Source organism: Polyodon spathula, chromosome 15, assembly GCF_017654505.1.
Source record: "Polyodon spathula isolate WHYD16114869_AA chromosome 15, ASM1765450v1, whole genome shotgun sequence".
Classification (NCBI taxonomy): domain Eukaryota; kingdom Metazoa; phylum Chordata; class Actinopteri; order Acipenseriformes; family Polyodontidae; genus Polyodon; species Polyodon spathula.
The window spans coordinates 32,264,202-32,280,502 of NC_054548.1; the positions used below are offsets into that span (position 1 = coordinate 32,264,202).

At 35.8% G+C, this 16,301-nt stretch overlaps 1 protein-coding gene across 3 annotated transcripts in view; it reads right to left on the bottom strand.

The window, feature by feature from the left end:
• Positions 1-1,203: 1,203 nt before the first annotated feature.
• The window catches only part of LOC121327925 (homeobox protein PKNOX1-like), a 109,419-nt gene continuing 94,321 nt past the window's right edge, over positions 1,204-16,301 (bottom strand). For 2 of the 3 annotated variants that reach the window (XM_041272278.1, XM_041272279.1), the window contains exons 10-11: positions 2,786-2,958; positions 1,204-2,238 (exon numbers count right to left, since the gene is read on the bottom strand). In XM_041272278.1, coding sequence (XP_041128212.1) covers positions 2,048-2,238; positions 2,786-2,958 — 364 coding nt within the window. In that variant the 3' untranslated portion in view covers positions 1,204-2,047. The remainder of the gene's footprint in view (positions 2,239-2,785; positions 2,959-16,301) is intronic. The other variant, XM_041272280.1, reaches the window with a different exon arrangement.

Here is a 16,301-nt window from a genome sequence, read left to right on the forward strand (position 1 = left end):
CCCTGTGGTAACACTGGTTACCTCGCTCCATTTTGAGGTTTCTCCTCTAATCAGTATTTTCTGTTTTCTACATGTTAACTACTCCCGAATTCATGTACATTCATTTCCTTGAATCTCTACTGCGTTCAGTTTGAGAATTAATCTTTCATGCAGGACTTTGTCAAAAGTTTTCTGGAAATCTAAATAAATCATGTCATATGCTTTGCAATTATACATTGTCGATGTTGCATCTTCAAAAAAATCAAGTAGGTTAGTTAGAAACGATCTCCCTTTCCTACCATGCTGTCTCCCAGGACACTGTTACCGTATAGGTAATTTTCCATTTTTTATCTTATTATAGTTTACATATAATAGAAGTCAGGCTTATTGGTCTGTGGTTACCTAGTTCGGTTTTGTTTCCCTTTTTGTGGATCGGTATTATGTTTGCAATTCTCCAGTCTGTATGTACATCCCCTGTGCCAACAGATTGTTGCATGATCTTGGTTAGTGGTTTGTAAATAACATCTTTCATCTTTGAGTACTATTGTGAGAATCTCATCCGGCCCAGGGGATTTGTTTATTTTTGAATTTTTGTCCATTAATATGACCCACATTGATTCAGCGTTGTTTTTTTAACACCTGGGCTTCAAGACTGTTTCTTATGTATAGCGCTACCCCTCCACCTCTTCTGTCCTGCCTGTCTTTCCTATACAGTGTATACCCACTAATATTATATTCGTCCCCATCACTCTCAGACTACCAAGTTTCTGTAACACCTGTCTAGTTACTTGTTAGTGCAGTAGCTTCAAGTTCCAAGTTTCTGTAACACCTGTCTAGTTACTTGTTAGTGCAGTAGCTTCAAGTTCTAACATTTTGTTTCTGATACCTAGCATTTAGATAAATACATTTAATATCTGAGCTGTTGCCCTTGTTTTGATGTGGTCTCCCTTCTGTTTTTTGTTGATTTCTTCCCCCTTCCTTTCGTTTAAATGCTTCTGAACCTCCTGAAGGACCCTTTCTGAGTAGATCGGTTCCCTTATTTAAGTGCAGTCCTTCCCGCCTATATAGATACTCCTTGTTTTAGAATGTGGTCAATGTTCAAGATATGTTTCAATAAAATGTACAAAATGAAGACACTCTCATATCTGTGTTTCACGCATCTCCTAATTGCACAAATTATAATACAAGGAGAAAAAGGCAAAACACAACAATATAGACATCAAACTGTGTGTAAATGCATTTTTTATTTAACAAAAAACTAATTTGGCAATTTTACTGGACAAGTAATAGGAAAATACATATTACAGAGCATGAAACCTACACTAAAAATGCAAATATCTAATTACTGAGAAAAATTACAAATAGATTGAAGTACTCCTGTATCTTGTAAAGCCAATAACACACTGAAATGCAGAAACATTTACTGAATCCCCATGGTTTTGTTATTTAAAATTAATTTCAACACTAAAAATTCAGTTTTATAAACTGGCTATATAGACTTCTTAGCCAGTTAGTTTAAGGCTTATTTAAACTGATTTAATTAGCTGTTAGATTTTTTATTTATTTTAAAAACATCCACTTCAACCTGAAAAGGATGGCTTCTTTTACATTTTTTTGTCTTTATACATAAATTCCTAAAAAACAAAACAAACCCATTATTTTCTGCGCTTCATTTTATAAAAATAGCTTAATTTTTTATTTGTTTTAAATCTTGTGGACAACATAGGGCAAATATGGCCCTGTGTTTATTTGCTTTGTAAGCACAGCTAGTGATATACAGGCATGCTAAATGTATGAAATAACTACAGTTATATATAAGTGTTTCCATCCCTACTGAAATCAGTATTGTCCATCTTTCAAAGCTTTTTATTTAAGCACTCCTTATAACACTTTTGTTTGTTTAGTATTAGAAATACAAAAAAGTGCACCCCTCTGTAACTAAGTATAAAACATTTCAGAAATAAAACGCCCTGTGTAAATGTTTGCTGTGCAAACAAAAAAACATACTGCAAGTCCTATTTTTATTCACAATATATTTTCAGATTCTTTCCTTGTTACTCTGCTGGGTCTACTGCAGTGAATCGCTTGTTTCCAATCCAAGCCCACTTATGTTTGTTGTTGAAAGGTCATCCTCTCCACTCTCCACAGAATCATCTTCACTGTGTCCGCCCATCATGACCTGCTGCACTGCTAATGTGGCACCATCTGAAGAGAGAGAATGGAGACTGTCCACATTCACACCGACAGCCACCATAGTTCCTTAAAAATAAAAAATATATACATTTTACTAGGAAAACATAAACAGAGAGAACAGAACCAATTTGCAATATTAGGATCAAAAACGCTTACAAACTTTTGTAAGATTGCAGGCATCTAATGACTGTTTTACTGAGAACCCGAAACAACAACTCAAACAATTAGGAATACTCCCTTAGTGAGTCCTTCATAAAAAGACAAACAGAATGATTGATTGTACAGTAAAAAGAGTGGAGTACAAATCAAAGGCTGTTATGATAAGTTGCATAATGTACTGGGGAGCTCGCACATCTACTGTGTTCAATTTTGGTCCTGCAATACAAAAAAGACATTCTTGAAGAGAGTTCAGCAATGAGCTGGACTCAGGCCAGTGTTTGAAGGAATGAGAGAGTGGAGAGTGTATGTAATAAGTTACCCAGCCATATTGCTGAATCACTGGTATCCCAACTTTCCTGGACCACCCAGGACACTGTGCACACACTCACCTCCCGAAAACCTTTATCCCCAAAGCGTCAATATTTTCACCTCTATTGTCATATTGTCTACATACCTTCAGACATTGTGATTTCTGAGGAATGTTGTTGGGTGCCACCAGATGCAATAGAATCAGGCCAGAACCTCTGAAGGGGCCTATTTTGTGCAGTTTTCTTCTTTGTCTTTGGAGTTTCAGAACAACTAGCATCCAGCATGGGCTGGAGGATTCTCCTCCTGGCATTGATGAACCTTAATGAAAAAAATATAAATAAAGCATGGATTTAAAAATACAGCCATGGCCAAATGTTTTACATCACCTAGAATTTTAGGTTTGAGAGAAAAAAAAAGTCTACCAGAAGCCTAATAGTAGTACAGTATTTCATGTTATATTTCAAAGTGTCACAACATTTTAATTTGTCAGTTTTTCGCAGTATATGGAAAACTACAAAGCGGTACGTAACTGTAACATTATTCAATTCAATTTTTATATAGCGACTTTTGCAACAGGTCGCCATAAAGCGCTTTAAAAGGCAAAAACAATTCATATTACTGAACAACAGTAAACATTAAAAAAAAGAACAGAATAAAAACAAAATAGAATATATAAACTGTATTATAAAAATATGATTTTAATCCAGATTAAAAAATAATAATAATAAAATAAATAAGAAAAACAGTGGGAACAATATGGGGGCAAGATGATATCAGCTCAACTGGATGAAAATGCCAGGCAATAGAAATTGGTTTTTAGTCAGTACTTGAAGACATTGACTGTGAAGGGGCTTCTCTAATTGTAATGGGCAAGTTGTTCCATAATTTAGGTGCCATATAAGTAAAAGATCTACCACCTGAAGGTTTTTTCTGAATAATACGTACAGTAGGTCAGCATCCAGTGATCGAAGCGGGCGACTGGGGACATCGGGTTCCAAAAGATCTTTAAGACCATTTAAAGCCTTATAAGCTAGCAGCAACACCTTAAAATCTATTCTAAAACTAACCAGTAGCCAATGCAAAGATGCCAGCATTGGGACGATATGCTGTCTCCCCTTGACCCGAGTTAAAGTTCTAGCTGCAGCATTTTGTACAAGTTGAAGGCAAGAAATAACGTTGTGGTTAGTCCCAATGAAGAGACCACTGCAATAGTCAATCCTAGAGGATATAACATCATGCATTAATCTCCTCATCCTGCCTGGAAAGAATACCTCTCAGCCTTGCAATATTTCTTAAATGAAAAAAGGAAATTGTTGTGACATTTTTAATGTGTGCTTCAAAAGAAATATAACAAATACAAATGCATCAAATATAACACCTAGATTTTTTACTTCTGCCCTAAAATCTGTACAGAATCCATCAGATAAAACATCAATCAAATATGTATCTTCATGTTTTCTCCGAGGCCCCAGTATCATCACTTCTGTTTTGTCTGAATTTAACATTAAAAAGTTATAAAACATCCAGTTCTTAATATCAGCAAGACAGGTATTGAAAATGTTATCAGCAGATACATAGTCCTGTTTGAGGGACAAGTAAAGCTGAGTATCATCAGCATAACAGTGGAAACTAACTCCATGTCTACCAATGATTTCACCCAAGGGTAGCATATAACAACAAAATAAAATTGGGCCAAGACTTTAACCCTGAAGGACCCCTCAAGCAATTTTTATAAACTGAAAACTGTTTGAGAGATAGGACCGGAACCAAGACAAGACAGTACCTGACAATCCCACCAAACATTCAAGACGATCATTAAAATAAAGTGATCAATGGTGTCAAAAGCAGCGCTTTTCCAAGTCAGAAGACAAGCCAAACATCATTACTCGGATTAGTGCTGTTTCAGTACTATGATAAAGCTTGAAGCCAGACTGACAATTCTCAGAAATATTCTGTACATTAAGAAATATATTGAGTTGACCAGCCATACTCTTTCTACCACTTTCGACAGAAAAGGGAGATTGGAAATAGGTCTGTAATTATTAGGATCAGTGGGATCAAGGGTGGGCTTTTTAGAAGAGGTTTTACTACTGCAGTCTTAAAGGAGTCTGGCACATGCCTGATATGAGAACTGTTAATAATATTTAAAACAGTGGTATTCATTTTTGGATATATCTTTTTTAACGTACGGTAGGAATAGGATCTAATGTGCAAGTTGTGGGTTTCACTTTTCTAAATACTCAACAGGTTTCAACTGACTTTATGAAGCAAAATTAGTTAATTCTATATACTAATAGTGCAATAAAGATATAATAATGTGCAACATAAACAAGACACAACTGGGACTAGGTCATTTCAATATATTTTTGTAAATGCAGCTACTTTACTAAAATGCTAAATGTTCAGTTAGATATTTATTTGCCAGGAGATATACCCAACGAGACCGAGGCCTTGCTTACAAAGGGGTCCTGGGTATCGAAAGAAAAAAAAGAAGTGATGTTAGTGTCCAAGTCTTGTCAGAACTATGTAGGATATTATTGTCCTTTAGGACAATATCTCCATGATGTGAGGTCTCATGAAGGATATTATTTTCCAGGTCCTGGATGAGTGTCCAAAATGTCTGAACTATTTTGGTGATATGCTTAGTGGCACATTGACTTTAACATTGAGCTCAGTGTGATATGCAGTTTAGTCCTCTACTTTCTTATAAATGTGATTGATATTTTACAGAGTGTGATAATAGCTGAAGTGATATTATCAGGAGCTTTTCTCTATTAATGCCCATTATACTCCGGCCAGGACATTTCAATGTGGTATAATATGCAGAGCATGACATTAATTATTATTATTATTATTATTATTATTATTATTATTATTATTATTATTATTATTATTATTATTAAATGTGGGCTAAGATATATTTTACAATGTTAAAAGCATTTCAGTCAAAATGCCTCATTTGTCATGAACAGTTTGAAATACTGTCAGTTTATTTTTTTAATTAAAATTAGGTTTAAAAAAGTTTATGAAATTGCTTCCTGACATATAAGAGCGTACCAAATTTAATCCACTTGATGCACCCAGCAGGGGGATTAAGGCGAGTTTGATCCACTTTCTTGTACCTCTGCTAATCCAAGTGCAGCGTACCAAAAGTCGATTATCTCATTGGGATCATCAGTTAAACTAGATCAAGTTCAGTACTGATTGTAGCTTACTAACCCAGACCCTTGTGGTCACAGTAAAGATCCATATTAAGTGGATTAAGTCCAGTCCTGTATACTCCTTGTATATTTTGCTTTAAAATGCTTTCACATATTGGGCCCGATATTCTAAAGATTTGCACACCGCGAATGGCCGTTGTGCCGAAATTGTGCCAAGTTGCCATATTCGAAACGTCCTTTTGCGCATCACAATCCATTCTGCGCTGTGCAGAAATAAAATGTATGCATCGCGCAATATGGGGGGAGTGGCCGACAATATGTGTGATCCTGGTATTCGAAGGTATGCGCCAAGCACAAAACTAGGTTTGTGATACGCAGAATAAGGATTTAAAAGGACTGCGTTAACTCTGCGCACACTACCTTTCCAGCACTGACTACAAACAGGCAACAATGGGAAACGTGGGTAGCAAGCAGCTGTCGACACATGTGGATGTGAATGACGCAAGGCACACCCAGCAACAGCAACCCTGACACAGGCGGAATAGTGGGAAATTTGAATAGCCATGTAAACAATGTATTCTGAATGAATCAGTCCGTATTCTGGATACCAGTATTCCAAAAACGTGATACCAAATACCCACTTAGTATTAGGATACTATCGGAATACTAGCCCTTCTAGACACCAGAAAACCAGTATTTTTTTTCTAGACACACGAGTCATCGTTTTATAATCTATAATATATAAGACGACGGCTTGTGTGCCCAACAAAGCCTTTGCAAAAACTGTGCACAAATATATTAGTAATTGCATGACCGCAAAATGGTTGGCGACTATGCAATAGCTTCCTATTTTTTTATTTAGTAGATCAACAGTAAATACCAGGAGCTATATATATATATATATATATATATATATATATATATATATATATATATATATATATATATATATATATATATATAAATGTATTATTATCCTTTATTTAACTAGGTAGTCACATTGAGATTAAAACCTCTTTTACAAGTGAGACCTAGCCAAGCAGGTAGCAGCAAGTCAATCGGACATGAACAAATACACAATAAAATACAATTAAGACACAGGCAAATCACATTAAAATAATAATCAAAATACACAAAAGTAGTTAACTATTTAAAACAATTACAAGTCTCAGTCATGAAATCATGCAGTTCACTCTTAAACTGCAATAAAGATATCTGGGTCTGCAGCTTTAGTTTGGACTGGAACTCATTCCAGGACCATGGGGCATAATAAGCAAAGGATCCTTTACCAGCCTCAGTATGCACATTGGGGATTTTAAAATGCAAAAAAGAATGAGACCTGAGTCTATGGTTACTATGGGAAGCTATAAGGTATTCATTTAAATAAGTATATTCATATAATTTACATTGAATAGCCTTATATACCAGAATATACCAGTACTTCAAACTGCGTAAAGCCAAAGAAGTCTAGCCTACCAAATCATATGAGGTATAATGATAATGAGTATAATGAGTATTAAATCTTGTATTTGTATTGTACCTCAATGATGCATGATATAGAGTCCAGTTTACCTAAAGTTGATGGTGATGCAAACCTATGTACTGCATCACCATAGTCAATTTGCAACAAAAACATACAAGAAATAAGCATCTTTTTTGTTTCCATAATAACATATATAGCATCAGAAGGGGGGTCATCATATCATTCTGTGCATGAAAGTAACAGAATTGGAACATGCAGGAGGAGTCTTAAACCATTCTCTGTGTCTTCTTGGTTTCTGGTCTCCAACTCCCCCACTGAGTGAGAATGCTTTTAAAAAGCGCACTAAACTAAAAACTGGACACATGGCTTATCTTCACGATCGCTGAATGACTCATTTGGCGCCACAAGCCAAACAATTCTAGGTGTCTTCACACTAGATGGGAATCAGTCCTTGTCGTAAATACAGCCAAGGGGCCATGTCAGTACGAGAACAACCAATGAAAGACACTTCACGTGGACTCAAGCACTGCCCAAAATAACCAGACTAGCCAATCACACGGTTGAAGAGAGAATCACAAAACCCGCTGACTTTCAAAATGTGAGCTGAGAGCTTCTGCTGTGTGAGTGCGCTTCTGTGTGCTGCTGTGAACAAAGTTGCACGGTCATGGGAGCATAATTCACAGAAGGCAAAGAAGAACCAATGTTCTGAATAATGGCTACAATCATCTTCTGAGGAAGGGCCCTGCCATTTGTCCTACGAGAGACTGAATCAGTAAGCAGGATACTGCATTAATCTGAAAGCGAATCTTTGTTTCCAAGTATCTGCACAAAACAAACTGATGCAAAGCGTCAGTTATGTTTTTGGAAGATTTCAAGAGAATCACCACAAGAACACTTGGAATGGAACTGTGGATCTGGAAAACTGCAGTATTCATCGACACAGATTGACATCCGTATATGGAAATCGATAAGTATTTAACAAGTCTAATATTAAATACTTTATGGCTTGAGAAAGTAACTGAGCAAATGCTATCAAGTTAAGTGGAAACTCAAAAGGAGTTGCCTCGTAAATGCAGAGAATTTCATCATTGCCCCATTTGAGCTAATCTGAATATATAATCAACTGAGGTTGATAACATATTATTAGTTTGGTACATCATCTCTAAACTAAGTTAACACAGTAAAACTAATTTGCTAATTACTGGAATGTTGGACTCAGTTTTGAATGGAAAGTTTAACTAATTATTGTGCATATTTACATGATCGATTATAACAAGAAACGGGTATTGAAAATACCAATGCAAAGTAGACACTTTGTGTGAGAAGGCATATAACCAATCAAAGACGTGTATTTTCTCTGTAGCAGTCCAATCACAAGTTAGTTGAGGCGGGACAAACAGTTCTGTTAACTGTAATTTCACTCAAAACCTTACAAACAGGTCTTAATCACGATGTTCAAATGGGTGAGTAGAAACAATAACATAACACATTTCTGTGTATTGTGTATATAAAAATGCTTGATTGATGTTTACTTTGCAGGTGAATGAACTTGTTACATTTAGACTTTGTCACTGCACAACTTATATAAAAAAATATCATTCAGAAAACAAAAGATAGTATCCAAAGCCTTTTTTTTAAAAATTTTGCTTCAAAAACATATAGCTATGTCAGATCAATCAGCTGGCCTTTAAAGAAACCTATACAGTATTTCCTCGTGATACAATACTGTCCGCATTCAATAAAACAGTGGCGTTATCCGTTCATTAATTTGAAAACTCGGCGCCATGCTATGGAGCCAATTGTGTATTTGAAGTATGTATGTGTGCAGGATATATTGTGTGGTCTCGTCTGCTGTCATATCGGTACATACTGTGGCTATACCAATGATAGCAGCTTGTCGGGATAATGCAATTACTAATGATTACTGTCCATCATTCTGCATTCTCACTTGGCTGTTGTGTGCAGTTGCTATATTGATAGTGAATGTGCAGACGGTTTTGCGAAGCACAAACAGATTTGCGAATTGCTCAGAAAACTGCTATATTCTAATGTCTCGCAACTGCTTTATGCCGTTTTGAGCACGATTTTTTTTTTTGCGAGGCACAAATTTAGCAAGGGGATTGCGTAAAGATTGAAGATCGGGCCTATTATGCAGTGCTATATTTTATTGTGTTAAAACTAAAACTTTTATTTTTATCCTTGTGTTTCTATTGATAAGACTTTGAGGGGAGTTTATTTTAAAAGACAATGTACATTGCTTCAGCTTTGTACCTATAATACACTTAATCTAAAACAATAAACCCTGTTGAGTCTGTAGATATTACGAACCAATAAAAGCAGGGGGAAAATAATGGGGTCTAATTATATTTGAACTACAGCGCATGAAAATGTTTCTTCAAATCGTCTAAAATTCTGGTTTATATTTCTTATATCCTGGGTTATGGGTTAGTTCTCTTGATCAGTCTAATTTGGTCCACTTGATCAGATCAGCTAAACTAATTCTGATTAGTGCGCTGCAATTGGGACCCATTTTGTTCAGTTCCTGGGGATTGTCTAGTCCCGAAGTCAGTACGCTTAAAGTGGACTAAACCATACAACATAAGAACATAAGAATGTTTACAATCTAGAGGAGGCCATTTGGCCCATCTTGCTTGTTTGGTTGTTAGCAGCTTCTTGAAGGATCCCAGGGTGTCACCTTCAACAACCATTACCGGGGAGTTGGTTCCATACCCTCACAATTCTCTGTGTAAAAACAAAAAGTGCCTTCTATTTTCTGTTCTGAATGCCCCTTTATCTAATCTCCATTTGTGATCGCTGATCCTTGTTTTTTTTTTATCAGATTGAAAAAGTCCCCTGGGTCAACATTGTCAATACCTTTTAGAATTTTGAATGCTATAAATATTGAGCAAAGTTCAATTGCAGAAGGTGCAATAAACAAGGGCAGCATTCCCTGTGTTACATAAAATTGACTTTGGGATTTAAAACTAGGGATGCACCAAATTCAGGATTCGGGTTTGGATTTTGCCCGAACACCTACTTTTTCAGCAGGAATGGGTGAAACGAATCAGAATGCTATAGTCACCCAGACACACATCCATTTTAATACATCCCTCCAATGTGTGCAGCTTTTATTTAAAAAAAAAGACACAAATCTGGTATTGAACGTAACTTGTATTTAATAACAAGAACACGTTTGATGAGCTCTGACTCCCTGTTACTGGTGGCGCCCGCACTGAACAGTCAAGCAGCTGCTGAATGCAAACATGCCCCATATGCAACAGCACACTCACATCACACTTTCCATGGAGTGAAGTTATGAAGTAAACCTGTAATATATAGTAACGGCAAACTCTTGTAGATTTTTGTGCTTTGTTGCTTCGTCTGTCAAATGATTTCTAGAGATCATACTGAGATAAATCATACATATATATATATATATATATATATATATATATATATATATTATTTTTTTTTTTTTTTTTTTTTTTTTTTTCTATCCGGAGAGGGAACCTTGTACGAATTGCTTAATATGCTTGAATTTTTTTTTTTTATACAGTAAACAATATCCAGTGCAATGCTATTATTGTACATAACTTTGCACTCAGCTGCACTCTTTCATTTAACCTTGTGACAGCAGGTAAAGTTTCTATTTGTTTAATATTTCTTGCTTCACACAGTCCCGCCCAGTCAGACTCAGAAAGCCCATCAGCTGCTGTATAGGTCTGACTGATGGAAACAATCCTCACAGGCATGTGTGTGCTTTTGGTAACAACTAAGTAAAACAATTAAATTAATTTAGTGACAGTTTGCACAATTACTGCATACATTGCAGTTTAGAGAGGTGAGTTACAAAACCTGACTTTCCTTAACGTGTCCCAAGATTCTGGAGTCTGTTGGCAACCCTACTCTCAGACCAGGTGACACAGGTTGAAACGTCATTAAAGAAAATAGTGGATTACGGAAAAGATGCAGCTCTCCTTTCTTGTAAAGGTAAACAGTTCTGTATTTTGATATTTCTACTGTGGGGAAGGGGGCCATCAGTAAAATAGGTAAGTTTCAAACTGAAATGTTATTCAGGGATTTATTTCCATTCGATAATAAAAAAAAAAAACTATTAACTAAAAGGCTCAAAACTACAGACTGTGCAAGTCCTTTGTTCGTAGCTGCCAGTCTGTTTTTCATTCAACGATTTCCTTCAGTTTTCTTGACAGATTTTGTAGATTCGGTATTCAGTTCAGTATTCGGCAGAATCTTTTGAGATGGATTCGGTATTCGGCCGAATCCCAAAAACTTGGATTCGGTGCATCCCTTTAAAACACAAATTATTAAACAATAATTAATTAATGAAATACACCCCCCACTCAATATATTACGGGTGTCGGGGTCCAATACAAATCCGCTATATTTCGAGGGCACCGATATAGAGACCAATAGAAAAACAAATAGGCTAATAACAAATACTGTACAACAACTCCCTCGTTTTATCGGGGGTGTCAGAGTCCAATATAAATCCTCTACGCAACACGCTTTTTCTCATTTTTCCTATAAAAAGCAGCACACCGTACTGCGGAGGTTAATTCTTCTCATTGACTTAAGTCTCACATTAATTTCACAAATCTTCCTCTCCTTTCTCAAATGCACAAATCCATTCAAAACACAGGAGGCTTGTTGATAGGGAGCTGACGTCACTGCCCTGTGACTTGTTTGTGCATTGCTTAAAAAAATGCTTCAGAAAGTAGATGCTTAATTTGCTTTGTGTTATTGTGCAATGCATGTGTATATGATAAAAGTACGATATTAATATTTTGTTTTTAATTGTTCTGTATATTTTAGTTTGTGATGTGTAGTACGAAATAAAATGAACAGTAATTCTAAGTGAAACTGTTTATGTATAGTGCAGCTAAGGCATGCGCAGTTAAGACTGTAAAAATGGGGAGCCAATTCCAGGACTGCGATATATCCAAATTGCAGTATAGCGAGGGACGATATAACGAGGGGTGGGTGTATATAAATAAACAAATGTTTATTTTTGATAATGCAGGTAATGCATAATACACAGAAACACCAAACCCCTCCTCCTGAACGGTGAAACATTCACATTACTTCAATAAGCTGGAGTTTATTTATGAATTTTAGACCCTCGAATAATTTACCTTGTTTTTGTTTTATTATTTTGCTATGAAAACGTCATCCAGGAATTTAAATTTTTTTATTGAAAACTTACAGAATCTTGTTTTATAAATAAGAAAATATGAAGAATCCCTTTAAAGAAACGACACAGTAAGGTAACATTACAAATAAGGGTAGGTTATTAGCCTCTATTCATCAAACTGTCGGCCCCAAAATTCCTTATTGTGATTTTCCGACAGTTGTCCAACTCTCTAAAGAGCAGCTCAATTATAAATCAATAATACCAACTACAATACAAGTTGTGTTTTAATAATTACATTTTTAATTTAGCTTTTAGATTATATATAACTTCCACTATTTAATGCAAATATTTAAGAATCCCAGTTAAAACATTCAGAACACAAAATAGGAGGCACTTTTTTTACACAGAGAATTGTGAGGGTCTGGAATCAACTCCCCAGTAATGTTGTTGAAGCTGACACCCTGGGATCCTTCAAGAAGCTGCTTGATGAGATTCTGGGATCAATAAGCTACGAACAAGCTCGTTTGTAAACTTTCTATGTTCTTATTTCACTTTTAATTTGTAGTTCTCAACACTCTTAGGAGAAATGTAGAAAAAAAAGTCAATGACTGTCATACAGTAAGAGAAATAAGTCGCTAAAGTAAGGTAAAAATGTCCTCCTTTTTCTCCAATGTTTTTTTTTTTTTTTTTTTTTTTGCAGATTTTTGCAGACACTTATCCATGCATATGTATATTACAGGACATCTGAGTTTAATGACAATTAACTTGTTTCGTCAACATGAACATATACTAGGGAACGCATTTATTGTGACATTTTATATTACATAATTTATTTCTGTTTTAAAATGGAATATTTGCCTGCAAAAATATCTTTTTACATAAATATAAAAAAGGCCTGGCATGGATGGGATTTGAAATTATAACCGTCAGTTGGCAAGCATGTTGTGTTACCCGTCAGTGCTACATGATTAGTTGAGACAAGCAGTATTTTGAAAGATGAAGTCAGCCAGCTGAGAATTCTTGGAACTATATTTTGCATATTTTTCAAGTAATCATTCATCTTCATTATCATTCTGACCTTTATCTCTGAAAAATGTTGGTTTCCTGTCAGTGTAACATTCATTGTCGTCCCTATTGGCACAATAAAGTGCAGTTCCTCCTCTTGAAACTGCTTGATGAGAGTAACGCTATTTGTGGTCCCCACTGGGCAAAAAGGAACATTAATTTTTCTGAGAATTAGCTATGTTGAGATAGCCTATATATTTGGTAAAAGTAAAACATAAATAAATAAATACATTAATATTTAAATAAATGAATACATAAATCAATACATAATACATTTATTTATCTTGATATTTCTTTCTTTTTTAAATAATATAAATAACTTTAAATTATAAATAATAATTTGATACAAATGAATACATAAATCAATACATAATACATTTATTTATCTTGATATTTCTTTCTTTTTCACTATCAGATATAAACACTGCCATTTAATATTGTATGAAATGAAAATAAATACACTCAACAGTTCTCAATTGTATATTAGTGAAGATTTTTTGTACGTAAAGGTTGTCATTTTCATATATTTTAACTTTCAAATAAAAAAAATACATTGTAATGACCTGGACAATTGCTTTGTTGCAGGACTTCTTGTCTCTTCAGTTTGTCTCGTCTGTCTTTTATGTTACATGTATTGTAAGGGGAATGGGTCACGCTGTTACTTAGCATGGTAAGGGGGAGTGAGAGAATGAGTGGGGAGAATGTGTGTTGATGTTCTCGGTCAGGGGTTACAGAGCATGGATGTGACTGGTTGATGAGCCGGACATAAGAATATAAGAAAGTTTACAAACGAGAGGAGGCCATTCGGCCCATCTTGCTCGTTTGGTTGTTAGTAGCTTATTGATCCCAGAATCTCATCAAGCAGCTTCTTGAAGGATCCCAGGGTGTCAGCTTCAACAACATTACTGGGGAGTTGATTCCAGACCCTCATGATTCTCTGTGTAAAAAAGTGCATCCTATTTTCTGTTCTGAATGCCCCTTTGCCACTTATATCTCCATTTGTGAGCCCTGGTCCTTGTTTCTTTTTTCAGGTTGAAAAAGTCCCTTGGGTTGACATTGTCAATACCTTTTAGAATTTTGAATGCTTGAATTAGGTCGCCACGTAGTCTTCTTTGTTCAAGACTGACTAGATTCAATTCTTCTAGCCTGTCGCATATGACATGCCTTTTAAACCTGGAATAATTCTGGTTGCTCTTCTTTGCACTCTTTCTACAGCAGCAATATCATTTTTGTAGCGAGGTGACCAGAGCTGAACACAATATTCAAGATGAGGTCTTACTAATGCAACGTACTGTTTTAACATTACTTCCCTTAATTTAAATTCAACACTTTTCACAATGTACCTGAGCATCTTGTCTAGATGAAGACATTTCTGAGTCTAAACTCCTACGTCTTTCATAGATTCCTTCTTCAATTTCAGTATCTCACAAGTAATGCACATTTGTATTGCCTGCGTGCAGTACTTTTCTCTATTAAATGCCATTTGCCATGTGTCTGCCCAGTTCTGAAACTTGTCTAGATCACTTTGAATGACTTTTGCTGCTGCAACAGTGTCTGCCACTCCTCCTTTTTTTGTGTCATCTGCAAATTTAACACGTTTGCTTACTATACAGAATCTAAATCATTAATGTAGATTAGGAATAGCAGAGGACCTAATACTGATCCCTGTGGTACTCCACTGGTTACCCTGCTCCATTTTGAGGTTTCTCCTCTAATCAGTACTTTCTGTTTTCTACATGTTAACCACTCCCTAATCCATGTACATGTGTTTCCTTGAATCCCTACTGCGTTCAGTTTGATAATTAATCTTTTGTGCGGGACTCTGTTCAAAGTGTTCTGGAAATCTAAATAAACCATGTCATATGCTTTGCAATTATACGTAATCAATGTTGCATCCTCAAATAAATCAAGCAGGTTAGATAGACACAATCTCCTTTTCCTAAAACCATGTTGACTGTCTCCTAGGATACAGTTACCATATAGGTAATTTTCCATTTTGGATCTTATAGTTTCCATAAGTTTACATATGATAAGTCAGGCTTATTGGTCTGTAGTTACCTGATTTGGTCTTGGTTCCCTTTTTGTGGATCTGTATTATGTTTGCAATTCTCCAGTTTGTCAGTACAACCCCTGTCTCAAGAGACTGATGAAGTGAAATGATGAAGACGCTTGCTTGCGCCGGTTTATTGAAAATAAAAGGGTTAAACAAACAGAAGACAGGACATGGCACTTTACACCAAACTAAATAGACAAACAAAAATGACTAACACTTAACAAACGGTGAGCAGACAGACACACTAACAAACACTGCGAGTTTAAATAAACAAGTATCGTACTGGTCCCACCAGCACGTAATAGCAATCGATATCAAACTCCAAGTTGGTTTCTCCTCCTCCCTCTCGAGTTCCCTACTCACCGAACACCCAAAAAACCCTGACTGAGTAAAACGTGCATATATATACATAATCTATATTTTGTGCTGGGATTCAATTACCAATTAATTATTCACTTGAATCCCAGCACGTGAATTAATTATGTGCAACCTCATGCTCACATCTTAAATACTTTAAATGCATGTGAAGTGATGTACAATCCTGTGCCTAAATACACTTATACATTTTTAAATACACGTGAAACACAGACCCATTTATATCCTGTGTACCAATGCCTATACACCACATTTAACACACCACACGCAACATATAACAGAAAATACACATGGGGTGGACACTTTGTCACATATACCCCCCCCCCTGTGCAAAGTACACATGGCCTCAATGGCCACCTCCCCACTTAAAAA